General features: G+C 38.1%; 1 protein-coding gene across 1 annotated transcript in view; it reads right to left on the bottom strand.

Moving 5' to 3' along the window:
• LOC135085066 (glutamate decarboxylase) overlaps nt 1–26,492 on the bottom strand; it is a 59,787-nt gene that overhangs the window by 1,630 nt on the left and 31,665 nt on the right. Inside the window, exons 6-12 of the mRNA XM_063979846.1 lie at nt 17,419–17,616; nt 16,732–16,850; nt 15,666–15,806; nt 13,446–13,556; nt 12,642–12,709; nt 7,083–7,161; nt 1,513–1,662 (exon numbers count right to left, since the gene is read on the bottom strand). Coding sequence (XP_063835916.1) covers nt 1,513–1,662; nt 7,083–7,161; nt 12,642–12,709; nt 13,446–13,556; nt 15,666–15,806; nt 16,732–16,850; nt 17,419–17,616 — 866 coding nt within the window. The remainder of the gene's footprint in view (nt 1–1,512; nt 1,663–7,082; nt 7,162–12,641; nt 12,710–13,445; nt 13,557–15,665; nt 15,807–16,731; nt 16,851–17,418; nt 17,617–26,492) is intronic.

Raw genomic sequence — 26,492 nt, 5'->3', positions numbered from 1 at the left:
AGAGTGTACGAGTAAATGAATAAGGGAGGCACTTTTTGTGCAATAAGGAATTTCGTGCTTTATTAAGCTGGACATAATTAACTGCAGCTTGAAAAGCACCGAACTTCACGCAAATCGTAATAAGTTAGTCATGTTTACCGAACGATAGCTTGAAAAATACCGAACGTCGTCATTGGCTTTCTGGTTATACTGGTCATGAACTTACTTTTAGAAAAGGTTAGCAAGGGGAAGGGGGTTTAAGCTGTGACTAAGAATGTGTTTGGAGTCATCAAAACCTAGGAAAAAGTGAAAATGCGGTTACCTATAGCTCTCTTGTAGCCATAATACCTATCAGTGAAACTAAATCTTTGTAAAAGCTTAAAGTGCCTTGCCCTTTCACTGCAGCTACAGCTTGAAGATGCCAACACAAGCAACAGCAAAATTGAGCCTTGTATTGTAACTTCCAGCAGCAATGCAGTATGTCCATTCCTTGCTTTCTTCTAAATCCTGGAGGTGTTATTTTGGCATTCTTGTTCCTTTAATAGGCTGCGCGTGACTCCGAGCCTTGAATGAAGCCTTTACAGCCTATAGGGGAGAGTTCGGTATATTGTACCGCCGGGTAAATTGTACCACCCTCATATTTCGTAAAGTATTTATTGAATGTCTGTAATTGCAACACTCAGCGATACACAACTAAAATCAATTAATATTCGCCATGTGGTTTTTGCCGTGACAACAAACACGTGTGTTTTATTTTGAAAAGTATTTTTTCATTGTTTTCAAGTAACTTTTGACAGTACATGTTTAGTTTGTAATTTTGTTAAATTTAATCACAGGGTGTTTCTAATATATTATTTAGAAGCGTAAATTAGTGTGGATAACAATTATTTGAAATATTTTTCGGTATTTATAAGCTATATTTTTTACCGATTTTTTTAAAGCACTATCACCTAGTCGGCTAAATTGTACCACATCAAGTTGTATGGAACTTTACCAAAGGATTTTGAAATATTTTTTAGTAAATCATATTTTGAAGTTATATAGCGTAGTTATGTTTGACTAACAATAAATGAAAGCAAAAGACTGGCAAAGTAGATTAGATACAAGTGTGCGTTACGATAATTGGAATTACAAAACTTGTACTCAAAATCGTGATAACGTGTAAAACAATATCGATTGTCTATGTTATTAACTACTGTTCCTTTTCGTTTCCTAATTTGTTAAGAATGTATCGTATAATATTTTGCCATAGTTTTTTTATAGGCTTGAAATTTATTGAAATCCAATTTAGTAACCCTGTGGTACAAATTATCGAACCGGTTGGCTAAATTGGACCGAAGCTCTGAACTCGTACTTTGTTGATTTGTGCTAAATATACAACAATCATGTTAATTAATACTTATGAAATAGTAAGTTGAATAATGTATCTTTTATTATATACCATGGACATTAGCAAAAACAAAAGAAAACTATGTGTAAAATGGGATTGAAAAAAACTGGTCCAAATTAGCGGACTCTCCCTTATTAGCTCACCTTGCCTCTCCACTGCAGCCACAGCTTGAAGATGTCGTTGTGACGCCCGCACTGGATGACCTTGTCTCCAGTGTCGTAGCGAGGGTCATAGATCTTGTCCGTCATGAACAGGTACTCGGCAGACATGGCGTTGCAGCTCAGTAAGATGCCCTGGGGACAAGGTCAAGCCGTGAGTACAGCTAATTCTGAAAGGTTTCTGCCCTGGGGACAAGGTCAAGCCGTGAGTACAGCTAATTCTGTAAGGTTTCTGCCCTGGGAATAAACTTAAATATGTCTGGAGTAAAAATAATTTAATAAGTTAACAACTGTCAGGAGAAGAGTCTCTGGGTTGTCTAGAAGAGTTCGCTTCTCAGCGACAAAGTTCATCTAAATCGTACCATTTCACTTTTGTGTTTCTTTCATTTGTCAGTTTTGTGTGATGTGTCTCTGACGTCCATGTAATGTCCCAAGCCAGAAGATGCGATTGCGAATAATTCGACCTAGAAAGCGAATGGTAAAGGCGATTAAAATACATCGAAACTATTAGCAGTGATACTAGACTACAATACATGCCACTGGAACATCCTTAGCAAGTCTCAGTATGTGATTTCTTCTTTTATTGGTCCTAAATTTAAAGTAAAAAATATTGTACCTTTTTAGAATCACATCGTTGCCTATCCTATTGTCTTCAAGTTGCTTCTACTCTTTAAAATAGGTCCTACCTATTTGCCTTTTCACTACCCTGCACTATTTTAGACTAAATTGCTGCCAAATCATTCGAAATGGCACGTTTTAATAGATAGGGTGACGTCACACCTCAACCAGGGGGTAGTCAATAGAATTCTATCCTCTTCCTACAAACATTCCGACATATCCTACCCGCATAACTTTGTATTACAGGCTCCCCCAACTACTTAACATACCTTCACAGCTTCAGGCGAAAATCGACCTTCTTCCCTAAGCATTAAGTGGATACAACTTAAGGTTTCAAGAGCGATATTCAACCTTAAGTGGGTGCCTTAAGGGTGTGGATAATTGAATGGATTAGCGGTTGTAAACGCCAACTCAATATGCTAAGTAATAAATCGTGTGACTCCGCCCCCGCGCCAAACTTTTCGGGTAGAGTGGGGAAAAATTGGGAGAATCGATATTGTAATTTATTCCTTACATTTTGATAGATGAAAGAAGTTGTTTTTTAAAAACTTTCTGCCAAATCAGGAACTTTACAAAAAAGTAAAATACAAGTTTTATCATATGTATTGTTTCTCTTTATCTGTGCCTTATTTAAATAACTGGCACAACAATGAAGGGTTTTTAAAATAGTTTAACATTAACCCTTCGATACATTGGGAAAATTACATGGGCCAGTGATATGTAAATAAGCAGCGAAATTAAACGTTACTTACAGAGTTTCCAGTCTGCAGTTTCCGCAAATTTAGATCGTGGAGTTATCAGGCGTTTAAATATTACACTCGTCGTCAAATAAATCGCACCTCCCGTGACAAGCACTTTTAAACATATGCATCCCCACTTCCCACCAATATTGGCGCTATTTAAAAGCCTACTTCTAAACTTGATTTCATTATAGGAAAGGTTTTTACCCCAAAAATGTGTCTTTAGAAGGATCCAGAGTCACTTCTTCAAAAATAGGTAGTTACGCTTGAGCCAACTATTATGGCTATAAAACTGTTAAGTTGGGATTAATCGCTATCCATCTGTTAAAGAGGACACGTGAGATCATTATTTGGTTTTATAACCATAAAAATTGGTCTAATTGATTCCAGAGGTGAGCCCAAAGTGAGGTCTTTTTTCAAGTCACATTTATGGTATATGTTAATCATTTATTAAGAAATTGAATGTGTTTTTCTTTAAGGATATTTATTGAGCTTTCAAATAACACCAATATTGTTGGGGCACCATGATTGTGTCAGAAGAAAATCTTTAAAGTTCGCGTCGCGGAAGGTGCGATTTATTTAATGTTGAGTATATTATGAACTTTACAAACAGTTTCATCATCGTCACCATCATTTCAGCCACAGGATGAATTGTGACTGCTGAACATAGTCCTTCCGTAATGATTTCCAGATTGACCGATTAGCAGCAGCCTGTATAAAGCGCCTTCCTGCTACCTTTAAGAGGCCATGTGTCCGCACTTTGTGGGTGGCCGTCCTACGCTTGCCATCTTCCTCGAAATCAGACCTGAAAATAGTTTATCGATGTCCCCTTCTCCCCTCCCTACCCAGTGGCGGCACGTGGCATGTTTAATTAAATTCCTTCGCCGACACTTGCCAGCATATGTTGCCAATTTGCCCTCCTCTCCTCCGTTGACATCTACTCGCATTTAGAGCCTTAATCCCCAAGGAATATGTTCTAAATTTCAGCTTTGATTGCTCGTTTTTGAGTGTAAGTTTTTTTGGTATAACTTTTCTATTGGAAAATTGGGAACTAATTTGAAATAACAATTTCTTATTGCAATTTTTATTATTTGTTTTCTGCTACGCTTTGCTCATCAAGTATTTTTATGAACATCTCTTACACCGAATGCTTTTTAAACATTCTTTATTTATTCATTTTGTTTCTACAAAGTAGGCTTTTAAAAAGCACTTACTCGTCCCAGTATTATCTCTACCACTGCTGTAAGAAGCAGCGCAAGTAACTCAGTCACTATTGTCAGCCTCTTTTTCAAGGATTTACAGTCTTCATAAAATACCTACATAGTCTTATAAATATTGATGTGAGCTAGTAGTATGCATACAGGACTATTCCCACCTCTCGCTTCAACTCCTGTGTAGCCAGGATCTACAGCTTGACCGCCAATAAAAACACAACCAGTGAAGGTCAAGTTTGTCTGGGAAAAATTAAACGGTCATTGGACCCGCAACGAAATTAATCAGAAGAACATAGGAGGAGTTCGAAGTAGGAGCACAGGTAGGAGTATGCATGTGAGTTTATTCGTGGGGTATAAGGAGAAATTGATACTAAATAAATATATTTTATTTCTTTCAAATTAACAAACAGGTATTAAATGGCCTAACAACGAAGTAGACAAAAGCTTTTAACCACAGACATCGTTTACGAGTCTACCCTGCACTTAATGGCTTCTGCGTATAATTGATTGCGTGATTATGAAGCTAATTATAGGAGGAATCAGAGGGGACATTTGGAGACAGTCTTGGGTTAATATTATATTTATTTATTTAACAGTACTTACACAGTGTATACAATATGTCACCGGAAAATACAAGACTCGTAAGTTGATCAATTTTCTAGGTAGTTGATCAACTCTCGGAAAATAATAAACGGCAGTTGAAATGTACTATTTAACGCATTGAATTTTAGCTAGTTGGTCAACTTACGGTACCTAGCCGTAATTTAATAATTTACTATATTGCTTCAAGTAAAATCATCCACAAATGGACCAATCGTTGCCCAGTGTACTATTTGACGGTACACTATTATCCGTCACTTAATACACTTTTCTCTGATTGGTCGACAGCATTAATTATAAGCATTTAGCAAGTGTTTATTCATAGAGTTACAAACACTTAGATATTTTGTTTTAATATTTATATTTTAGAGATAGGGATATTCAAGTTCGTCTATGCTATATTAGGTTAACCTTCGGAAGGCAACAGGGGTGACTGGTCACCCCACCAGTTCAAAAAAGTCTTGATACGTTTAGTTGCTGATGTTGTGTCTTTCTGTCGTTTGGTCTATTCTCTAATTGGAGGGAAAGCTATTAGTCGCATTCGTCAACATATAGCGTTAGGTTCCTGTTTTTGATATTTTGACACTGCTGGGGTGACTCATCACCCCTGTTGCCTTTTACGTATACTTTATTTCTTCGTGTTGCTAAAGTAAATTATTGGTTTTGGAGTAAAAATGGCTTTGTTTTCGGATGGTCAAATCGAAAAATACATTTATAGACTTGCTGATGTCAATTTCTATGATAAACGCTGCTCAGATGATAATAAGATTTCCAAAATTGAAGACAGTATTTCAGTTCAGTCGGAGGAGGAAGACTTTATTTCCAATAGCGAAAAATTGTTACGACGATGACGTTCTACTAGCACAATTCGAACATAACGTGCTAGTATGTAAGAACGGACATGTTTGGTCTTCTTGGTTCCATCACCTTGGAGTCAAACATCTCAACGAAATATAGTAACTGTTGCGAGAGATACGAGAATTATAGAGCTTAATTACACATGACATTCTAAATATGAACTAGGGACCTCCTGAGTGTGCACCTTTAGCAAAGTTACAGAAGCAGGCAAGGTGAGTGCTGTGTCAAAGAAAACTGGACAAAAAAGTTAAGACATCTCGTATAAAATGTCAACTACCCTAATGCCCTCAACATCGCAAAGATATTTGCTTTAACTGTGCTTAATGTTAAAAAAATATTTATTAAAAATATATAAACTGTTGAATAAAAGCATTTTTAGTTTTATAATGAAACAAAGTAATAGATCTTATCATTAATTAGTTTGATTTTTCATCACAAAGCTATTTATTTCAAATTGAATTTTTGGGGTGACTGTTGCCTTTTACGTATGCAAAAAAAGTGTTGCCTGCCGAAGGTAAATGAAAAATGTCTAAAAAAATATATTGGAGCTCAGAGTTTTATGATTGTAAGTTATATTCATAATAAGTATTATAATCAGTTTAATCAGTCAGTACAATCAGTGGGCTAAGTACAGAAAATAAACTGTACTTAGCCCACTGTAGTACTTTTGTAACCCTGCATCAAAGTGTTCTCGATCGACAAAACTAGTATTGCTAACTGATTGTTCGTTTATTTCTACCACTACAGACTCCATTTCACTCATCATAAATAGAATCACGCATTATAATGAGAATTATTACCAAACAAAACAACAATTGCTAATTTTGCTACTGTAAATAAAGGAAAACAAGTACGGACTAGATATTATATTTGTTTACGTTTAAACCGGTAATGGCGGCGGCCGGGTGGCGGGGAGCGGTATAAGAGCACGTGAGTCTTTTAACCAATCAACGTGCACCTTGCCTTTGTCGGATGATTTAACGGTAAGACGCCGTAAATTAATCAACTTACTAAAATACATACGTTAAATAGTACATTTCAAATGCCGTTTATTATTTTACGAGAGTTGATCAACTACCTAGAAAATTGATCAACTTACGAGTCTTGTTATTTTCCGGTGACATATACACTGTGTATCTTAAGTTTGAATACCTACTGAACGAAATACGAAATTTCCAAGGAAAATCTCATGTTCTTTCTTTATTGAACATCATATTATTCTAATGATCTCCCATCTATCCCTATCTTTAAACACTCCCAGTTCCCTGTTAGTTTGGTCAAATACTCGCACCATTTTTTAAACATACCTCCATACTAACAAAGTCTGATAAATTAACAGAACCAAATGAGGACGTAGCCCGTTTATCAACCCAGAAAGCATACTGCAACGCACACTTTTCGACACCGAAACGTTGACGTTGACAACTCGCGAAAGGCGATACGGTTTTGATCCCTTTCCCAGTTGATAAGTCTGCTATGACCTTTTAATCAAAAGTAATTCTTTATTTGTAGGCTGTTGACTCACCTCGTACTTGAAGTGCACGGTGGAGCACTGCAGCAGGGTGCCCATCAGCTTGTGAGGGTTCCAGGTCACGGAGTCGGCCCTGTGGAAGAAAAGTAAATAGTAAGTATTGCCACAGAATAATAATAAGTACTGTATTGCACACACATTATAACAGAAGTATATCCAGTAGGTAGGTATTTGGTTCTGAAATACCACCTAGCATTACACATAATAAATATAGGGTAAGTGCGCTAGTTTTCGTCCAATTATCGGAGTTGCCAACTTTGTGATGCGAAATGAATATCTTAAAATACCCTTACTCATATGTATCATATGTCATTTTAGTCCTTATATAGTCTACTTTACGTTAATATTATATGACAATAAGTAAATACCACGGTTTTTTTATAAAAAATATTTTATGCAAAAGAGGCGATTTCACTAGTTTTCGTCCAAAAAAATCAGTTTTCGTCCTAGTGTACGCTAGTTTTCGACCACTGTGTAGAAAAAAGGGTGCAGTTGAATTATTAACTTAAAACCAATTCTACAATACAGTAACTGTGGATTGTGGTATATCATTTGAAAGGTAATTTTGTTAGCTTTCAAATGATATCAAAAAGATTTAAATAAGTTTCTTACCTAAATTTAGGAAAATATTGCAATAGGTCGAAGGACAAATGGACGAAAACTAATCTACAGGAATAACTAATTTTGGTTTTCGTCCACCCCAGTGCTTACTCATGACGTCATGGACGAAAACACAACAACTTTTAAAGCTGTTTTTTGTTTTCGTCCACATCTTTTTAACGGTTTTTATGGGTTTATCACTGTTAAAAAGTGGACGTAAACTAAAATGTTTAATGTAATAGCAATAAAGATCATATTGGAAGAAAAAACATTGTATTTTGTAGGTCCATTGAAGTAAAATGATTATTAAAAATATTAACTAGGTGTCAGGGTTTCCGTCCACGTGGACGAAAACCAAAATCTTGCAAAATTGTTATGCTAGTATTAGTCCACTTAATTATCTAAGATTTCTATACAAAAACTTTAATAAACCCTTAAAATAGTGTTTATTATGCTAATAATTAGACATACGTGCCAAAAACATTACGTAAAGTAGCTAAAACAGTAATTAAACATACCATGAAAGTTCCCTACCGGCACGTTTTTTTTCTAACTTGACGACGTTTTCCATTCACCTGTGTGCAGCAGCAACTTCCGTAGATTTTTTTTGGAGTTATTACTTGTCAAATTACATTTTCATGCAGGCAGAACTGTTACTTAGATATTATAGATTGTAACAAGTCCAAACTTGCACGGAAAGTGAGGTTGGTATTCTAATTTTCCGTATTTGTTTGTGGCAAGTCGGTCAAATGGACGAAAACAGGAGCCGGACGGAAAACCGGCGCAATTACCCTACGATTGTTGAACAACAAAACCGATTCGAAAAAATTACTACACTTATTCGGTGTAAAGTTTATTTGAGTCTAAGCAGCACTTTTTCCTTTTTTTTTTTCAATAAACATGTTGTTTTTTTATGTGACAGGAGGCAAACGAGCAGACGTTCACGTACGAGTAATTAAACATGATTTAATTTGATTTTACTCTGCATTTGTCGACACGATGAGACATAGAATGTTGTAAATGAAAATTTTTGAGATGCCATTACAGTTCATTGGTTGACTGACAACGTTTTAATTCAGCTACCTACTAAAGGGCGCTAGATTGATCGCTGTCAAACTCCGGATTATTGTGGCGCAGCCACTCCTCAACTCAACCAAACGGGAGTATGAGTACCAGTAAAATACGAAAATACTTTTCAAAAAGACCTGAACCAGGCGGTTTAAACAAACGAAAGCTTTTGCAAATACTATTAGCACAGGTACCTACTCATAAATCCCGTTCTGTTTAAAGTAAACATCAAAAACAATTAACACTAGAGACAAATCCGTTTATTTAAATTACCTTCTGTTATAATCAAACAAACAAGTTAAAATGCATATTAGTTGGTTATCAACGCCCGCAGAAGGGTGCAAATATTGGAGAGAACTATCAGCTGTTGACTCAGCCGGGATGCGAACCCTGATCCCCTTTAAAGGCTGGGGTTGATCGGTTTAAGGCTGGGCGTTACACCGAACGAAATTAATTGAGAAAAAATTGCAATAATAATGTTCGTTGGGAATTTGACTGTAATGAATGGTAACAAATTAATTGTTTTGCTATTTTCCACAATCATTAATGTACACAATAAATATGTGGCTATGTACTTTGAATACTACTGTATTTACTTAATTGATGGATCAGTCAGTAAGGGTTGCCTTTTAAATGCGCACCCGAAACTAACAGTCATAATCTATCTTCTATATAAATAAAAATGAATTGCTGTTCGTTAGTCTGATTAAAACTCGAGAACAGCTGGGCCGATTGAGCTGATTTTGGTTTTAAAATGTTTGTCTAGTCCAGGGTAGGTCTAAACGGTGAGCAAATAAGGAAAAATTGCGATGACTTATTTATTGCCTTTAAGGCGGAATAGAGTTCGCCCGGTCAGCTAGTAAGTAATAAAAAAAAATTAAAAAAAAAAACTCTTTCAAACTTATGTTATTATTAGGTACTAACTAGTTCTTACAGTAGGTACCTATGTTGTATGCTTCGTAGGTACTTAACATTTTTGTGTGAGACAGGTGCCTAACACTCATAATGACATCAATATTACTGTCCTTCCTTCCTTTGAAATGAATAATTCCTTCATTCCAACTACTATACCGTCAATCGTAATGACATTATTGAATGATTTCTTGCCGTAATACTTGCCATAATATGTTTGTCTCGAAGCGCTGGTAGGGCCCAAAAGATAAGGAGACATTTAAAGTGCCCCATAAGGGCTACCTTTGCTTTTTACTATATTTTGACGATCTTAAGTGCCACTTGTGGTCTAAACTGAATAAATATTTTTGATTTTGATTTTTTTTATTTTGATTTTGATTTTGAATTAATGATAGTAATATACACACGTGTAAGTATATAGATTGCGTTACAGTTCGGTGTAAAAGCAGCCGCTTTAAATCCTTTTGATGGATGGTCCGAGAGCTCGGGAATGTTGCGTTTTTGTTTTTTATCCGGAGGGAGGCAATTAATCAGGGAGGGCTGTGAGTGACAGCGGAGTGCTTGAGAGTGCTTAATGAGGACCGCTTGAGGAAGATACGGGCGACTGGATTTGGGAAGTGTTTTATTTACAAATCAAGAGTGCTGATTGAGTCGTCGTCGTTTCAGCCAAATGACGTCCACTGCTGGACAAAGGCCTCCCCCAAGGTTTTCCACAATGAACGGTCCTGCGCTGCCCGCATCCAGGCTCTTCCCGCGACCTATACCAGATCGTCGTCGTCGTCGGTCGAGACCTGGGCAGTGCTTCAGTCTCTCAAAAGGTGCCAAATTGACTATCGATATATCGAAGTGTTGAGGGGTTTGTACAAAAACGCCACAATGTCGGTCCGCCTCCAGGATCGGGACTCGAAACCTATCCAGTTGCAGCGAGGGGTAAGACAGGGAGACTGCTGATAGAGTATGTAAGTCAAAATAATTCGATTTTTTTTTGCATATAAAACCTCCTTGAATATAATCGAGTAGAATTGCTATGAAACGGCATTTCATACAAATAAACATTATGGCTGAGTTGCACCACCTAATTTTTAATGGTAACAATAACGATACGCTTTAGGTTGACAGATTTTTGACGTTTGTTAATGTTAAAGTAGATGGTGCAACTTAGCCAAATGCCCGTTTTCACCATCAATCCCTATTTTTAAGTGACTCCTATGGTAACACATAACAGGAAATTTGTTTTCATAGGGGTCACTTAAAAATAGGGATTGATGGTGAAAACGGGCATAAGTCTATTAATTTTTGATGAGGTTATGGTTAGACATTTATCATTAGAATAAAATAAATACGATATCAAAACTATGCGTGCTTCGGAGAGCACATATTGGGTACTAACGTTATTTTACAACTCTAGAAGAACCTGAAAGTTTTACTTGTACTGTTTACGAGAATAGGAAAACATAACAGACTCATTTACAGTCACAAAAACTCAAAAAATCGCAATATAAACACTTTATTATAAATTTATATTTCCTTCTTATTTCTACGATCTGGTAAAAATAACTGAAGCCGTGTTCAGTCAAGCATGTAGCAGCTATGGCGTAGCTCGTAGCAATTAATCGTAGACGCTTGAGTGACGTGTGAGCTGCTACGTGCTACGACGCTACGATTCTTGTAGCCGATGTTTAATCCTTGATTTTGTAGGGTTGGTCTCATTTTTACAACGTAGTGTTTTTACTTTGTCATTTACAAAGCATTGATATCTTTTGTGAAGGTATTGGTATAAACATTTTTATTTATTCTAAAAAAGTGAGTTATGAATCACTATTCATAATCTCTATATTTTTTTTATTCATCCTACTAATATTATAAATGCGAAAGTTTGGATGTCTAGATGTCTGGAGGTTTGTTACTCTTTCACGCAAAAACTACTGAACGGAATTTGATCAAACTTTACAGTATTATTGTTTATAACCCAGATTAACATAATAGGCTATAATTTATGACGATCTGTGATAAACTAAATTTCATGCGGGTGAAGCCGCGGGCAAAAGCTAGTAAGAGTAGTAAGTCATAAAAATCCCTCGCCTCGTGGTAAGCTAAATGTGCTTTTGTGACGAGTGGTTGCACCATAGTATTCCGGTGGCAGCGGGGTTTGAAACATCGTTCCTCGGATCTCGAGTCGGCTATTCCACCTTCATTATCGTGGCTTCAAAATCGTATTGTCATTCACATAATTATGAAGATTAAATTTGAAAAGGCACCAGTTTAAAGGTTATAACTACTTGCCAAATATTGGTCTCAGAGCAAAACGATTATGAGACATCTAAAGGCTCTTGTCTTTTTTTACTTAAAATATTTGACTATTTGTAAGTACTAAGGGTGATTCCATACTTTTGCTCGTAAGTATAGTTAGTGTCAGCCCTGGCCCGCTTGTCACCCGGTCGGGCGCGCATATTGGCGCACGTTTAGCGCCATCTGCGCGTGATTGATGGCACTAATGCGCGTAAGCCCGCCCGCCGCATTACCGAGTGGATTCCGATCAAACCGTGGTTTTAAATTGTCTACTTTTATTAATGCATTCGCGTTTTGTGCTGCTTTTATTAATGTATATTTGTACGGAAAATAATCCTGAGAATCATTACTTCATACGTGATACATCTTTCATTCCCTATGCAACTCCTGTGGAGCCAGGATCTGCATCTATCACAAATAAACACTTAACCATTTTCTCGCGCAAAACAATTTTTATTTTTGTCGGTGTTAGATGTACGATTGTTGATGAAATAAGAAAATTAATAAATACAAAATTAACATTTAAAAAAAAGTAGACAGGTGAATCAATTTACAGTAACACATAAATGCTAAACGCTTTATCATCTTATACGGTTATTATTGTAACAAAAACGTATAGTGTGAGTAACTATAATTTGAGATTGGAATACCTGAACAAATTAATGAATAAATGATGTAACTTACCTCTCGATGCCAGTGAGGCGCGGGTGGCGGTATTTCTTGGAGAACAGCAGACCACCTCCCCAGGCGGCCTGTTATGCAAAAAATATCATATTTTTCTATTTATTCTAGCAATACTATGTGTTCTAGCATTAGGACAAAGTTTCAAAATAAATTGACTCTCCCATAGATTTTACTATTTATATTTTCAAATCACTAGTTCGCAAACTCAATTTAGACATGGTCATGTTTATTACATCATGTTGGTACATTTGTTGATTTCAAAGCTATTTGAAATAGGAAAACATTTCAAATTTAAATGCAACTTAGGTTTCGAAGTGTTAAAAGAAGAAGAAGTCTTGAAATTATTGTTGAATGATATCAATGAGGGCTATCGTTTTAGCGCTCACCAGTTAGCGCCACTGTAGAGTAAGGTCCTGTCACTTGCTAGTAGCGAAGACAGTGGCACCAACTGGTGAGCGCGAAAGTGGTAGGAGGACTATCGCATTTGCACTCATCAAGATGGCGCCAAGAGTAAGGTCCTGTCAATCGCCAGGGGTGCCAACTCTTAAGTATAAAAACGATAGCCCTCATTATATGTTTTTATTCTGTATTCCTCTCGCAGTATTTGGTCAGTCTGTGTACTTATTGGATATTGATTAAAAGTTAAAAGTGTCAACTGCGTGTTTTTATTGTCTTGTCTACTTAGGCTGGGTTGCACCACCTTACTTTAACGGTAACTATAACCATAACCGGTGTTTTCTGTATGTAGTTTGACTTGACGTTTGTTGTAGTTAAACTCATTTTTAAAAGTGCTTGTTGACTCACATCGACGTGCATCCACATGTCGTACTTCTGGCAGATATCCGCGATGTCCATGAGCGGGTCGAACGCACCCAGCACTGTCGTGCCCGACGTCGCGTTCACGAAGAACGGCACCTGTGACGTCAGACACCGTGAGAAACAAAAGACAACCTTGTACAGACGACAACACTTTCAAATTTAATTTCAAATACACTCGACATCAAATAAATCGCACCTCCCGCGACAAGTACTTTCAAACGTATGCATCCCCACTTCCCACCAATATTGGCACCATTTAAAAAAGCCTAGTTCTAAACTTCATTTCATTAAAGGAAAGGTTTTTACCTCAAAAATGTGTCTTTAGAAGGATCCAGAGTCACTTCTTTAAAAAATAGATAGTTACGCTTGGACCATCTGTTAAAGAGGACACGTGAGATCATTATTTGGTTTTATAACCATAAAAATTGGTCTAATTGATCCCAGAGGTGAGCCCAAAGTGAAGTCTTTTTTCTAGTCACATTTATGGTTTAAGTAAAATCGTTTATTAAGAAATGAAATGTGTTTTTCTTTAAGAATATTTATTGGGCTTTCAAATACATAACACTAATATTGTTGGGACACCATGATTGTGTCAGAAGAAAATCTTTAAAGTTCGCGTCACGGAAGGTGCGATTTATTTGATGTTGAGTGCAGTTTATTCAGTACATAGGCCCTTTTTTTGGGCACGTCCACGTCCCAAATATAGCTTGCCCTACCACCACTTCGGGACAACATATGGGCTGGTGCTGAGAAGAAGTGGCGGAAGAAACTCAGTCACCTTTGTCAGATTATTTTTCAATAAAATACACGTCAGACTAAACACTGAGCCATCTTATGCAGTTGTCATACGGGCGTTTTTGCAGTAAAAATGTATATTGTACACCGTTTTGTTATTAAGGAATATTGTATTCTATTCTATAGTCCTGTGCTATCGTCCGCCGTACATGAGATATGCTTCCTTTGTGTGTTTCAACCAAAGGACATTAATTAAACAAAGGCTTTCACTGAAATACTTGAGGTGAGACGTCAATAAGTTAACGCGCCCATCAACCACTAGGTACACAGAAGAGTCAAAGGCGTGAGTTTTTTTTTTTTTTTTTTTTTTTTTTTTTTTATGTGATAGGAGGCAAACGAGCAAACGGATCACCTGATGGTAAGTGATTACCGTCGCCCATAGACACCCGCAGTCGTGAGTCGAAATTAGCTATTAAATAAGACCGCCTAGTTGTACCTTGTGTGTTCCTTTTCTTTCTGTTCTTATCTTTGGTGTGCAATAAAGTGTATTTATTATTATGTTTGTACGCTTTGGAGCTCACGGGTCAAAAGTGGCCCGGTCCTTTATAAGGCTTGCGTGGGGATACAGATCCAACACGTAGAGGCCGTTTTAAGCGCAAAATAATCGACAAAAGTGAAAGTGGTGCACATGCTGGATCTAGTCTCTGACTATATCATGGGATGTAGCCAGAGACCAGCCCCAGCCTGTGCACAGGAGCTATTGCAGTTATTGGAGAATGGACTAGGGTTATGGATGAAGGATGGATGGACTGGTTACTGGGCTATGGATGGAGACTACGGGTCACCTGCCTGGTTCATAGTCTCGGACTGAAAAAATGGCAGGCGGTGACTAGCCAGCGACTAAATGGGCCCCCCCTGGCGTCATGGGTCGTATAGATAGACCGGACTGAGGGGCAACATTGGCGTCTGCCAGCTCAGGGGTGTAGAGAGGTGTGCTGCGCTTTCTCCGAGGTTACTCGCGGCGTTATGCCCTTTAACACTTCCACCCCTGGAGCATATAGCTCTAGCGGCTCCACTCTGGCCGGCCGGTTAAGGCAAGCCAGAGGTGAAAGTCCTGCAGACCCTCTCGGATTCCACTTCGGCAAGCCGAAGACGAGGGTCTTGACCGACTCTCGGGAGCACTCGGGTTAACAACTGGCCCCGTGGTGTCGCTACTCACCAACAGCTCGCCACAAAGCTGCCCTTATTATTATTAAATTATTTCTGTCACCTTGAAAATGACCAACCACCCTTACTGTGCTTCCTAGTTTATAGTACTTTCCACATTTATCTCAGGTCCAAAGTCATTTTGCTGCTGTATAAAGAGCTCTACCATGGAAGGTAAATCGGTAAGACACGGTCTATTAAAAATCAGTCTTATAATGTGCTAAAAAACCTTCTATCTTTTAGAAGCTAAAGTTCCACACTCACATTCCCGCGGTCCTTGTGGTAGCGCACCATCCGCTCCAGCTCTGAGGGAATCATGCGGCCGCGCTCGTCCGAGGGCACGCTGATGCAGTAGTCGGTGCCGAGGCCGCAGACCGAGGCGCAGGACTTCACGGAGTAGTGGCACTGGGGACAAACCAGAGCGATTAGACTAAGAAACCCTGCAGTCTATTTTTTTTTTGTCGGAGGATAGTTGGGCTGGTAATCAGTATCAATATGGAGGTAAAGTAATGTAAAGTAAAAAGTATTTTATTTACCAACAAAAGGTTTACAAACAGTTCTTCTAGCGGCTGCTGCACTAAGCTGTGCTTGTGTCGCACGCGGCAGCCATAAGTAACACAAGTTTAACAATAAGTATTGGTGAAATATAGTAAGGACACACAGTACATGGCAATTAACGCACAGATACTGATTTGGTGTCAGCCGTTTCCATATAAATTCTGTACTGTAGTTTGCGAGTCTAAAGATTCAAACGTGACAGAGCTCGGACGTTTAAAACTTCTCGCAGACTATAGATTTTTAGTCGACCGATAGTTTGGTCGGCTTCTAATCTAGTCTTCTAGTCTAGACAAAGTAACATTCGTGATAGTTTGGAAATATCGATTTTCCGGTTTTCATGTTTAGCCGGTGCCAAGTACAAACTTTGAACTAAATAATGATCCCCGCCCTCCTTGTGTTTCAGTGAAGAATCTTGGCACTTTTCTGTGAACTCACACGGACATCTTGAAAGAACTTGAACAATTAAGCCGAACGGTGAAGGGGTCGGAGTGGCCGACTCGAGATCCGTCGAACGCGGGTTCGAATCCCACCGCCGCTCGACTATTTAATTGTGGTGAGCCTACTCGTAACACAAATTTATTTAGCTTAACACGAGGGGTTAACGGGACTATTAGTAATTTGTGCAATACACATTGATAATAATCTTTAAAAAAAAATGTTTCATTTCCCTACACCACCCAGCCATTTTCATGCTCCTTTCATTTCATTCTTAACATATCCCACAAAGATCTAAAGTATAAGTGATACAATTTCCTCCTGTAGCAATAATCACCTGGTCCGAGGTGAACATGACGAGGTGTCCAGGGATGCTGGTGAGCCCCTTCTCCTTGTACTGCGGGAACTTGTGGTGGCGCGCCGCCAGGAACGCGTAGAGGTTCGACACGGAGCCACCTGCAGGCAAAACATCATCATCATCAGGTCATGCAGTCTCCACTGCAGGAAGACACAATCTCAAATTCATCAGAGCAACAGGAAGATTCCCTTCGTGCTGTCCAGATGGATTGAGGAGATTTGACGTTCACATATTTTTATGCTCTTCTTTTAGTCATATATCGTTCGACACTGGTTGTGTTTACCTACCGTTGTTTATAAATATGGGATTGCCATGATAAGGAAAATACTTTGGAGTCTCAGTTTCTGAATCTTCAATAGTTAGGTACCTATCTGTTTTACCTTATTTTATACGCTTGTTCAGCATATCATGCATAGATTGATAGTTAATAGCACATTTAATGTTAACGTTTCAACCAAGCACGTCCACCGCTGGACAAAGGACTTCCCAAAGAATTTTCACAATGATAATTCCCGCGCATTCCGCATCCAGTTCCCGCGACCTTTACTAAATCGTTAGTCACCAAGTTGGGAGGCCTGCCCACACTACGTCTTCCGGTCCGTAAGAAATTCCTAAAAGAGAACTTCAGCATAACAAATCATAACCAAATAAAATTCCTGCTCATACCTGGGGCCAGGATAGAGTCGCCAGTCTTCCAGCCGATCATGTCCCGCATTTTCTGGAGCACCACATTCTCCATCAATATGAAGACCGGCGCGATTTCGTACGTGAACATATTGGTGTTGGCAGCGGCTGTCAGCCACTCGCCCGCCAGCGAAATGATGTCCAGCCCGCAGGACAGCTGGTTGAAGAAGTGGGGGTGGCCTGCGGACAAAGATATCATCAAGGAAAGGTCTTATAAATAAATAGTTTGCTCTTAGGCTGGTTTTAGTGTCACGCGGACCATCCGGTGTGGACCCGCTCCGCACGGCCAATCTTTAGGAACTTCTAGGGAGCGTTTTAGAGTAATGCGGTCCGGAGGAACCGCTCCGCTCCCTAGCAGTTCATACAAATCGGCTGTGCGGAGCGATCCGCACTAACAGTCTGCGTGACACTAAAACCAGCCTTAGAGATAACCACACCAGCTGAAGTTGAAACAGTACCTCATTCAATTGTGATTTAATAAAACGCGGCCGTAACAGCGTATTACACTTGAAAATTTCGACGGGTTCATCCATTTAAGTAGCTCAGTAGGAAAAGCAGTCGCCTGGCAAGCGAAAGGTCTTGGGACGATTCCCACTTTAGGCAGTTCGATTTTTTAAAGTCATTTATAATTTAGTTTGAGATGCAACTCTTAACGCTACAAAAAATATTAATAAGTAGCATAGTTTGCTTCTACGAGCCGTGTAAGTCCCACAGTGTAGAGCGGGATGACCGCGGAGGCAGGCCTGTTCATCTCCGCGAGTTTACATCGAAAACAAAACACGCACGATGGCCCACCTACAGGATACTATTCGACAAGGCCTCACATACGAGCGAACATTGACTCACGCACGGGTATTCTTGTGTATGATGGAAGAAAATAAAGAAAATGGTGTACTAAATACTGTGCAGTATTTAACTGCTTAAATAATAATAAAAACACAGAATGTACTTTTTTAAGTTGCCTCAAGGTACTGAGAGGTAAATAAGTAGTTAATATTGAATGTGACATGAATAATAATTCATGCTAAATCATGTATTTCCTCCGCCATTTTCCGCAGTTTGGCACCTCACGTCACATCATTTTACCGAAGTCAGCCCTATAGCTTCGGCGCAGTGCCGATCACTGACGTTTGTCAACAAAATGGTGCTTGACTCTTGAGACAGGCTAAATTACACCATATTGTTAATGACATTGAGCATACATTTTTTTAAATACCTTCGCGAAGTAAAACTTCTGTACGTAGTACTTATTATTATTCTGTGGTATTAGTACTTATTATTATTCTGTGGTATTAGTGAGAATACCACGGGTCGAACCCTGGACGGCCAGTTATGACCGCCTACCTTAATAAAGAAATTGAATTTGACCAAACCATGCGTTGTTACGCATTCGCATAAATAATTAAATATGCAATTAAAAATTAATAACAATGCGCAAAAAATGTGCATCCCTGGTGCGCAGGGTCCGGAGTAGTGGCAACAGCATCCTGACCATGATTGCGAGCAGGTTGGATTGTGTGTACGTGAGGCATTGCTGTGACACAGCCTATGGAGTGAAGCGGGGATGACTCATGTATGCATAACCTCACACTTAATTGTGGGTTTGGAATTGAAATGAGTATAATTTATTATGATACTTATTTCAATTCTAAATCTAAATCTAAATTCAATTTATTTTACATCTTGTTTCAACTAACATAGTTTTTAAGTGCAATTGTTACTAACAAACTGAGTCCTGGTTACTTGAATAAAGAATCATTTATTATTATTATTATTTATTATAAATAAATGTTACAGCAGAAATTCAACCCTATATTTCGTACCTTCTTTTACACGAAAGTAGTCAGGAAAAACCGTACCTAAATCACATTACGTGTTGATTTCTTGCGTCCAATGTTTTTTAAGATATTCGATCCCCAAAGAGTAATTTTCTCTTACACTACCCGCACCAATTTCACAGTCCACCAAACTGTCGACACCGGAAGTAATACTGCGCGCCATTTCACCGCGATTGTTCGCCGGACGTGCCGCCATGTTGGATGGAGAACACTTCCGGGATCCGTTGCAATCGGGGGAAACTATTTGGGTGTCTTTTTGAAGTTTTTGGGATGTATTTTAAAAGGTGTAGCAAGCGAGGTTTCTACGGTTCTAGCGTTTGATTGTTTGTATTGAATAAGCTCCGTAGGGCCGATTTGAAAAAATCTTTCATCATTAGAATCGTACATTATTTCACTGAAGTAATAAGTATTACCTACTACATTATATCTCAATGCATTATTTCTGATGAACATAGACGGTACCAAGTGCGCTGAAAGACTAAGTAGGAAGGGCCTGTTTACTATATTGCTGTATAAGTGTATAGCATAATGATAGTGAACGAAATACGTCACCGACACTACGAAAGATTATTTCATTGAAAGGCTTTGTGGTGTAAAATAAAATTATATTGTAAAATAAAATCAAATTACATGTTGCTTAGTTCAGAGTAGAAAAGTCACGAGAAGAGAAAAAAGTGACAATCGAAAAAGAACACGAAAAATAAAAAGAAGTTTCTCGCCAGCCAGGCGCGCGGCCAAGCAGTTTGGTCGCACATCAGCGACCTTTACAATTTTACTTAGGCCGTCATTAGACAAACCTGTACATTCCGCCCGCCAAAGGACATTATTGCAGAATGTCCTTTAGTTACTTTTAAAAAACAAGAAACAACAAAAAATCTCTTCCTTAGAGGTAACACATTAAACTATACATTATAAAGTTTAACAGAAAAGAACCATCCTTGCCTACTGCGAGGCATTGTAGTAAGTATACTACAAATATTTACATACATACTTTATAACACATAGAAAAAGTTATCAATTTTAACAAACCTATTGGTTTACCGAATACATTTTAAAATTATTTACAAGGTTTACAAAAACAGTATTGCCGCTTACACATTGAGGTAAGTGTTTTATTCCTTGCATTACTATGCATTACCGCAATGTTAGTAAATGACTTGGTTTTGGATGGACAGTTTGTATCTACGACGCCTGAAAATATCCAACCTAACGTCGTATCCTGAGCTAATACACGCCTATCTGCACTACGTTTTATACCTGCTCGTGTGACCTGGCTGTATACCTCAGCGCCTAACAAGACGTCAATTTTGTGAGGCTTGTAATACTCAGGATCGGCAAGGTCCTGTGATAACAAGTAGATCGAATCTACTGGACGCGTCTCTACTGATGGAAGGACAGATGTGATAGATTTCAGGACGAACGCGTTTACCTGCATACTGAAATTTGGGTCCAACCTAGACTTAATATTTAAAGTCACAGTAGATTTCGTGGATAAGCTACTATCCCCGCCTACACCTGTCACGGCGTGTTCAATTGGTTTTTCTTTCAGCCCTAAGCGCTGAACCATTGCTTTCGTTATGAAAGATCCTTGCGAACCCTGATCTAGCAAGGCTCGCACACCGCGGTATGTACCATTTTTCGACTGGACTTCAACCAAGGCAGTTGGTAATAAGACCGTTTCATTACTTGTCGATGAAAATGATACCACCTTTTGATTAGACTTCCCTACTTGTGTGCCTAGTCTAGATTTCGTACCTTTCGCCCGCATGGCAGAATCAACGCCCTTCGCTAATTTATCTCCCGTAGGTTTCAAACCGCTGGGATGTAACAACGTATGATGACGTTTCTTACAAATATGACATTTGAAGTTGGTTTTACAAGCCTTGGCAGAGTGATTGTTGTACAAACAAATAAAGCACAACCCTTTTTCCCGAGCAAAACACCGACGAGTTTCATTAGTTTCGTGGGCAAACTTTTTACAATTTACAATCTTATGGCTAGCTTTACAATATGTACAAATTATATGTACATTTCGCGAATGATAAGATTGTGAGCTACCTTTGTTACCTGTAATCTTCTCAGAACTAGTCCCTTCATATAAGTTTTCTAAACCTCTGAATCGTCCGGTTAAAAACTGTGCAAACTGTTCATAGGTCGGCAGTTCATCAGTCCCGTCCGATGAAATGTTTAGTTCCCATGCCTTCCTAGTTTCCTTGTCAAGTTTCCCACTGATTAGATGTATGATGAAAATGTCCCAGGAGGAGACATCCACTCCCAAGTTTTTAATCGACTCTAAGCAATCAGAGGTAGTACTTAACAGATGTTTTATTTCCTGAGCCGATTCAGTTTTCGAGCATTTTTGATTAAACAAACGGTTCAAAATGTTACTTACTAAATATCTTTTATTGTTGTACATAAGGTCGAGTTTTTCCCAACAACTTATGTAATTTTCAGCTGAAATTGAAACGTTATTTAAAAGTTGTGCAGCATCTCCTACAAGGTACGCTTTTAAATAATACAACTTTTGTGCTGCATCTAATGATTGGTTATTGTGAACTAGTCCTATGAAAAGCTCTCTAAAAGTTTGCCATTCAATGTATTTACCTGAAAATGTTGGGATTTTAATTTCAGGCAACTTAAACTGAGTTGAGTGTTGAGCTGGTTCTGTGTGTGAATCTAAAATGGGCCGTGAATGAAACTTATTTAAATTATTCTTGATGTGAGACTTGTACTCCATATAAAGCTCCTCAACATCATCAAACACACTTTCCCTGTAATAATCAGATTCCTGCCATTCATCATCATCAATCGTGCTTACTATTTCCTGTTGTGTTTTGAAAAAGACTCCCCAATGTTGCTCTAATACCTCTAGCCTGGTCTCAAGATAAGCTTGAGTCAGTCTATCTTTTGGAGACCTTTTAAAATTCGTAAATGCCCTTACAATTGCGGCCTTAGTGGCCTCCTGGACCTTAACTAGCGGCTCCATAGTTACAAATATATTTACACAACACACAAAGCAAAAATACACAAAACTACACAAACACAGAAACACAAAATATACAATCAGTTTAAAAATTAAGATTAAATAGGGTCATTTCGCCTGTTCGCGTCCATTTAGTGCAGTTGGTAAGTTTGACGGCGATAATAAAAATGCCCCAGCACTCATTTCTATGACAAATTTGTGTAATGTATTCATTATATATTCTATTTTAAGATTAACTTTCAGTTGTATTAGAAACATCTTGCGTTTTCTTTTTAAATAGATAAACTTCAGAATTAGGCGTTATACCCAGTTTGCGTCCACAAAATCCAAATTGCGTCCACCCGTGGACCATTTAGCGTCCAGCAGCTTAGAAAAGGAATATAGGGGTGATATTTTTAAGAATTAATAAAGAAAGATTGTATTTGAACATTTCTTTATTTATCAATAAACTTAATTATTAAAAATCAACATTATCATCATTTAAAACTCACTTTAAAAAATAAAAATAATTCTTCTCAACATTGGTTTAAGTAAAAAATTCTTTATTTCTGGCCAAACATTTTTCAATCAATTTTTGACCTGGACGATCATCTTTGAAATTATTTTTAAACTCTCCGTCTCGAATTATTTTTTGAACAGTATCCAACGGAACGAAATGTTAAGAAGCCATTCAACTACTTTTGTATTATTGTTCCATTTTCTTCCCTAAACTTTGAATTTTTGACGAATTTCAATATCTAATTACTACATGACGTGACATATCATTGGAAAGAAGATAAGCTAGAGATGTTTTTAAGATCATTGGCAATCCACTATCACCTTTAATTTTTTTTAAATCGAATTCCAAGTTGAAATTTTTATCGTGGTTTGTACCTTTGTTAAACTTTCGCGGCTCGTAACTAGCTATCCAATCATTATCTGGATCTGAAATTGAATTTATTTGACTAAAGACATATTTGATATTAATATCAAATAACAGAAGCGGTTAAAAACACGCGAGAAAAAAATTTAGGCAGTTTTTAGGTCAAATTTTGGAAAAAATTAAACAAGCACAAAAATATCAATTAAAATAAAAGTAGCTCACTTAGGGTCAGATGGGCGAACTTGTATTCTTAAAATGACCTTACCTATACACATTAATATTAAACAGTATGTTTTAAATTTTTTTTATAAGCAAGTATTTAACGAAAACAGTGGACGCAATTTGGTTTATTATTATAGAGGATAGGTATAGTTTGCGTCCATTGTGGACGCAAAGTGGAAGTTTTGTAAAATCGATGTAGTAATTCGCGTCCACCTTATTTTATTCGTTAAATATAAAAAACATTACCAAATTCATAATAAACATCATACCTTTTTTCATCATTAAACTGTAGAAATAGAAGAATAGCTATCTATCCTAAAATTCACATAAAACAATATAAAACTTACTATCAAACACGCCGCTGCACACTAATTTTTATCTAAATATGCAGCGCGTGTGAGCTTCCTTGTTGAACAGCCGAGACTAACTATTTTTCTAAACAGGAATGGTTGGACGCACAGGACTTTTGTATATGTGTGCGTGCCTCTTATACATTGACGTATTAGCGGTAATTACTTTTCGTTTGATTGGTGTGTTAGTTGACTTGTTTTCGAGGATTTTTAAAAGGAGATCGGCAAAATGGACGCGAATTGGGCGATGGACGCGAACAGGCGAAATGACCCTATGAGAATTGCAAAGTACTAATGTAGAATTTAATGTCCCAAAGTTACGTTTTTAATCTTCTTTTTGTTTCGTTTCAATAAGTAAGGTTTAAAGTACTCACGATTTCACTTCACAACACACACTATGATGATGATACGAATACCAGCTCCGACTCCTCACACTCACGCTCGCCGTGCTCGTTCTATGTAGCGCTCCCTAGCGCTCCTCGGTTGCCGCCAACCGCTGCCAAAGACTCTCTGCTGCTCCTCCCGTACGCCTTATCCAGTCTTTACCAAAGACCGGATCCTTCCTCTGCCGTGTAGTCACCGCTGACACCACTGCATGGACTCCAAAATAGCACATTTGCTATCTGGTAATTTCGTACGGGCGATATTCCGAAGTATGGACTATCGTAATTTTCCTACCATTACTTCAAAGCCATCCCGACTCGTAGGACCATGAACGAAATACGTCACCGACACTACGAAAGATTATTTCATTGAAAGGCTTTGTGGTGTAAAATAAAATTATATTGTAAAATAAAATCAAATTACATGTTGCTTAGTTCAGAGTAGAAAAGTCACGAGAAGAGAAAAAAGTGACAATCGAAAAAGAACACGAAAAATAAAAAGAAGTTTCTCGCCAGCCAGGCGCGCGGCCAAGCAGTTTGGTCGCACATCAGCGACCTTTACAATTTTACTTAGGCCGTCATTAGACAAACCTGTACAGATAGTCTTCATCCGATCGATTCTTTAAATCCACTTCTATGATTATGTTCTTCTGACAAACGTCGCAGTTACAAATTATTGACTTTCGCTTGAGAAAACTTGGCCTTTTTTATCAACAAGCTGCAGGTCATGGTTACCAAGCAGTCTTGCAGCTTGAACAGAGATGGGAACAGTCCCAATAGTGATTATGGTCCAATAAATATCAGAATTTAACCCATCGAAGATCACAATCCATTCTTAAGTACATAATGTCTATCTACCTAAGTATCATGCCATAAAAAGGTTCGAAATCTGCCATTATATTGATGCATCCATAAATAACGGTGGTAATCTCAAGAATCCATTCTTTATCCGACGCAGATCCTTTTTATAACGTCGTTAGCCGTAAGCCGCCATCTTGCTCGTTCGGCGGGTCATATTGCGGCCGCCATTTTTTTTTCAATTTGACATTAGGTCGGTTATTGAATGAGGTAATTTTTGTAAAAGAGGTCCACGTAGGTATTTCCTTAGGATAATGATTATGGCGTTATAAAACTCTTTTTTTCTAGGTAAAGTAGGGTAGAGGCATTTATTCAGACTCTACCTAACTGCACGTAAGACACCTTTTTATTGCAAAATCGTTAGAAAACTACATAAATGGTCAAAGTGTAAAGCTTGATATGCCATCGACCGGTAGTTTTACTCGTAGTAAGTTTTAATAATAAATACTCCCAATGTTAATGGATGTAAATTAAGACTTATTAATACGAAACACATTTTTTCTGAACCTAAGTGACTTGGGTGACTTTCTAAAAGGGAAATTTTCTCTTTCATATCATTTCTTTTCTGGTTTCACGTCAGTTTTATAATCTAGAAAAAGTCAGTTTTAAATATCATGAGCATACAAAAACGTCGCCTTTAACCAAGTATTAATTCATCACCATATTTTTCCCACATAATAAACAAACCCTACAGTGAGTATAAAGTATTTATCTCGCCAGCGCTGATGATAAAAAACAATCAATCCTCTATTCACACTCCCCCGCTATTCCCGGGGGCGTGTTTTGGGTGTGCTAGGGTGACCACACTTTTGTAGTCCTTCAATTTGTGTTAATATTCAATAAGCAATGATAATATTTGTACGAGCACGATCGTACATCCTGCTGCACCGTCAGCATCGACCGCCGGGCGACCCATGAACCCTCAGCGTGCGCCGTCGGCACTCTACACCGACGACACACTAACAAATACCAATGAATGCGTATAGTAAATAAAATAATGCTAAGTCGGACTCCACATTAAAGGTTGTGAGAGTACACTGCTGTACTCGAAGCATGAACAAAATATCAATATTAATCATTTTATCTGTATGAAAAACAAAACAGCACCGCTACGGTTTTGTATGGAATACGATGCCATTACGAGAGTCATTCGTGCTTACACTCATAAGGCCACAATATACGATTTATCTTTCATCTAGTACTGCCAGTTATTTTCTTAAGGCCATCTTCTCATTGATGAGAACGGTCTTTAAAATGGCTACTTATTTATGACCGTACTGCATGTGATATCCGTTTTTTTTTTTATGCAAAACAAGGCAGGCATTTAACCGCAATCGCACCTGATGTTAAGTGAGATGCAATCTAGGATGTTTATAACTGTTTTAATTTTAACACAATTACTTTATTTGACTAAAGATTTTTTATCAGCTTCAAGCTTGATACCTCCCGAGTCTATAGAATCGTGGCATTCGTGGTCACCCTCGTCCGCAAGTTTTATTTCGCAATTTCCTCTTTTTATCAGTCGGCCGACCGCGGTCATGTTACCTTGGGAAGGCAGTG

The sequence above is a fragment of the Ostrinia nubilalis genome, chromosome 27 (assembly GCF_963855985.1).
Source record: "Ostrinia nubilalis chromosome 27, ilOstNubi1.1, whole genome shotgun sequence".
Taxonomy (NCBI): domain Eukaryota; kingdom Metazoa; phylum Arthropoda; class Insecta; order Lepidoptera; family Crambidae; genus Ostrinia; species Ostrinia nubilalis.
This window is presented reverse-complemented; position numbering and strand designations above follow the sequence as displayed.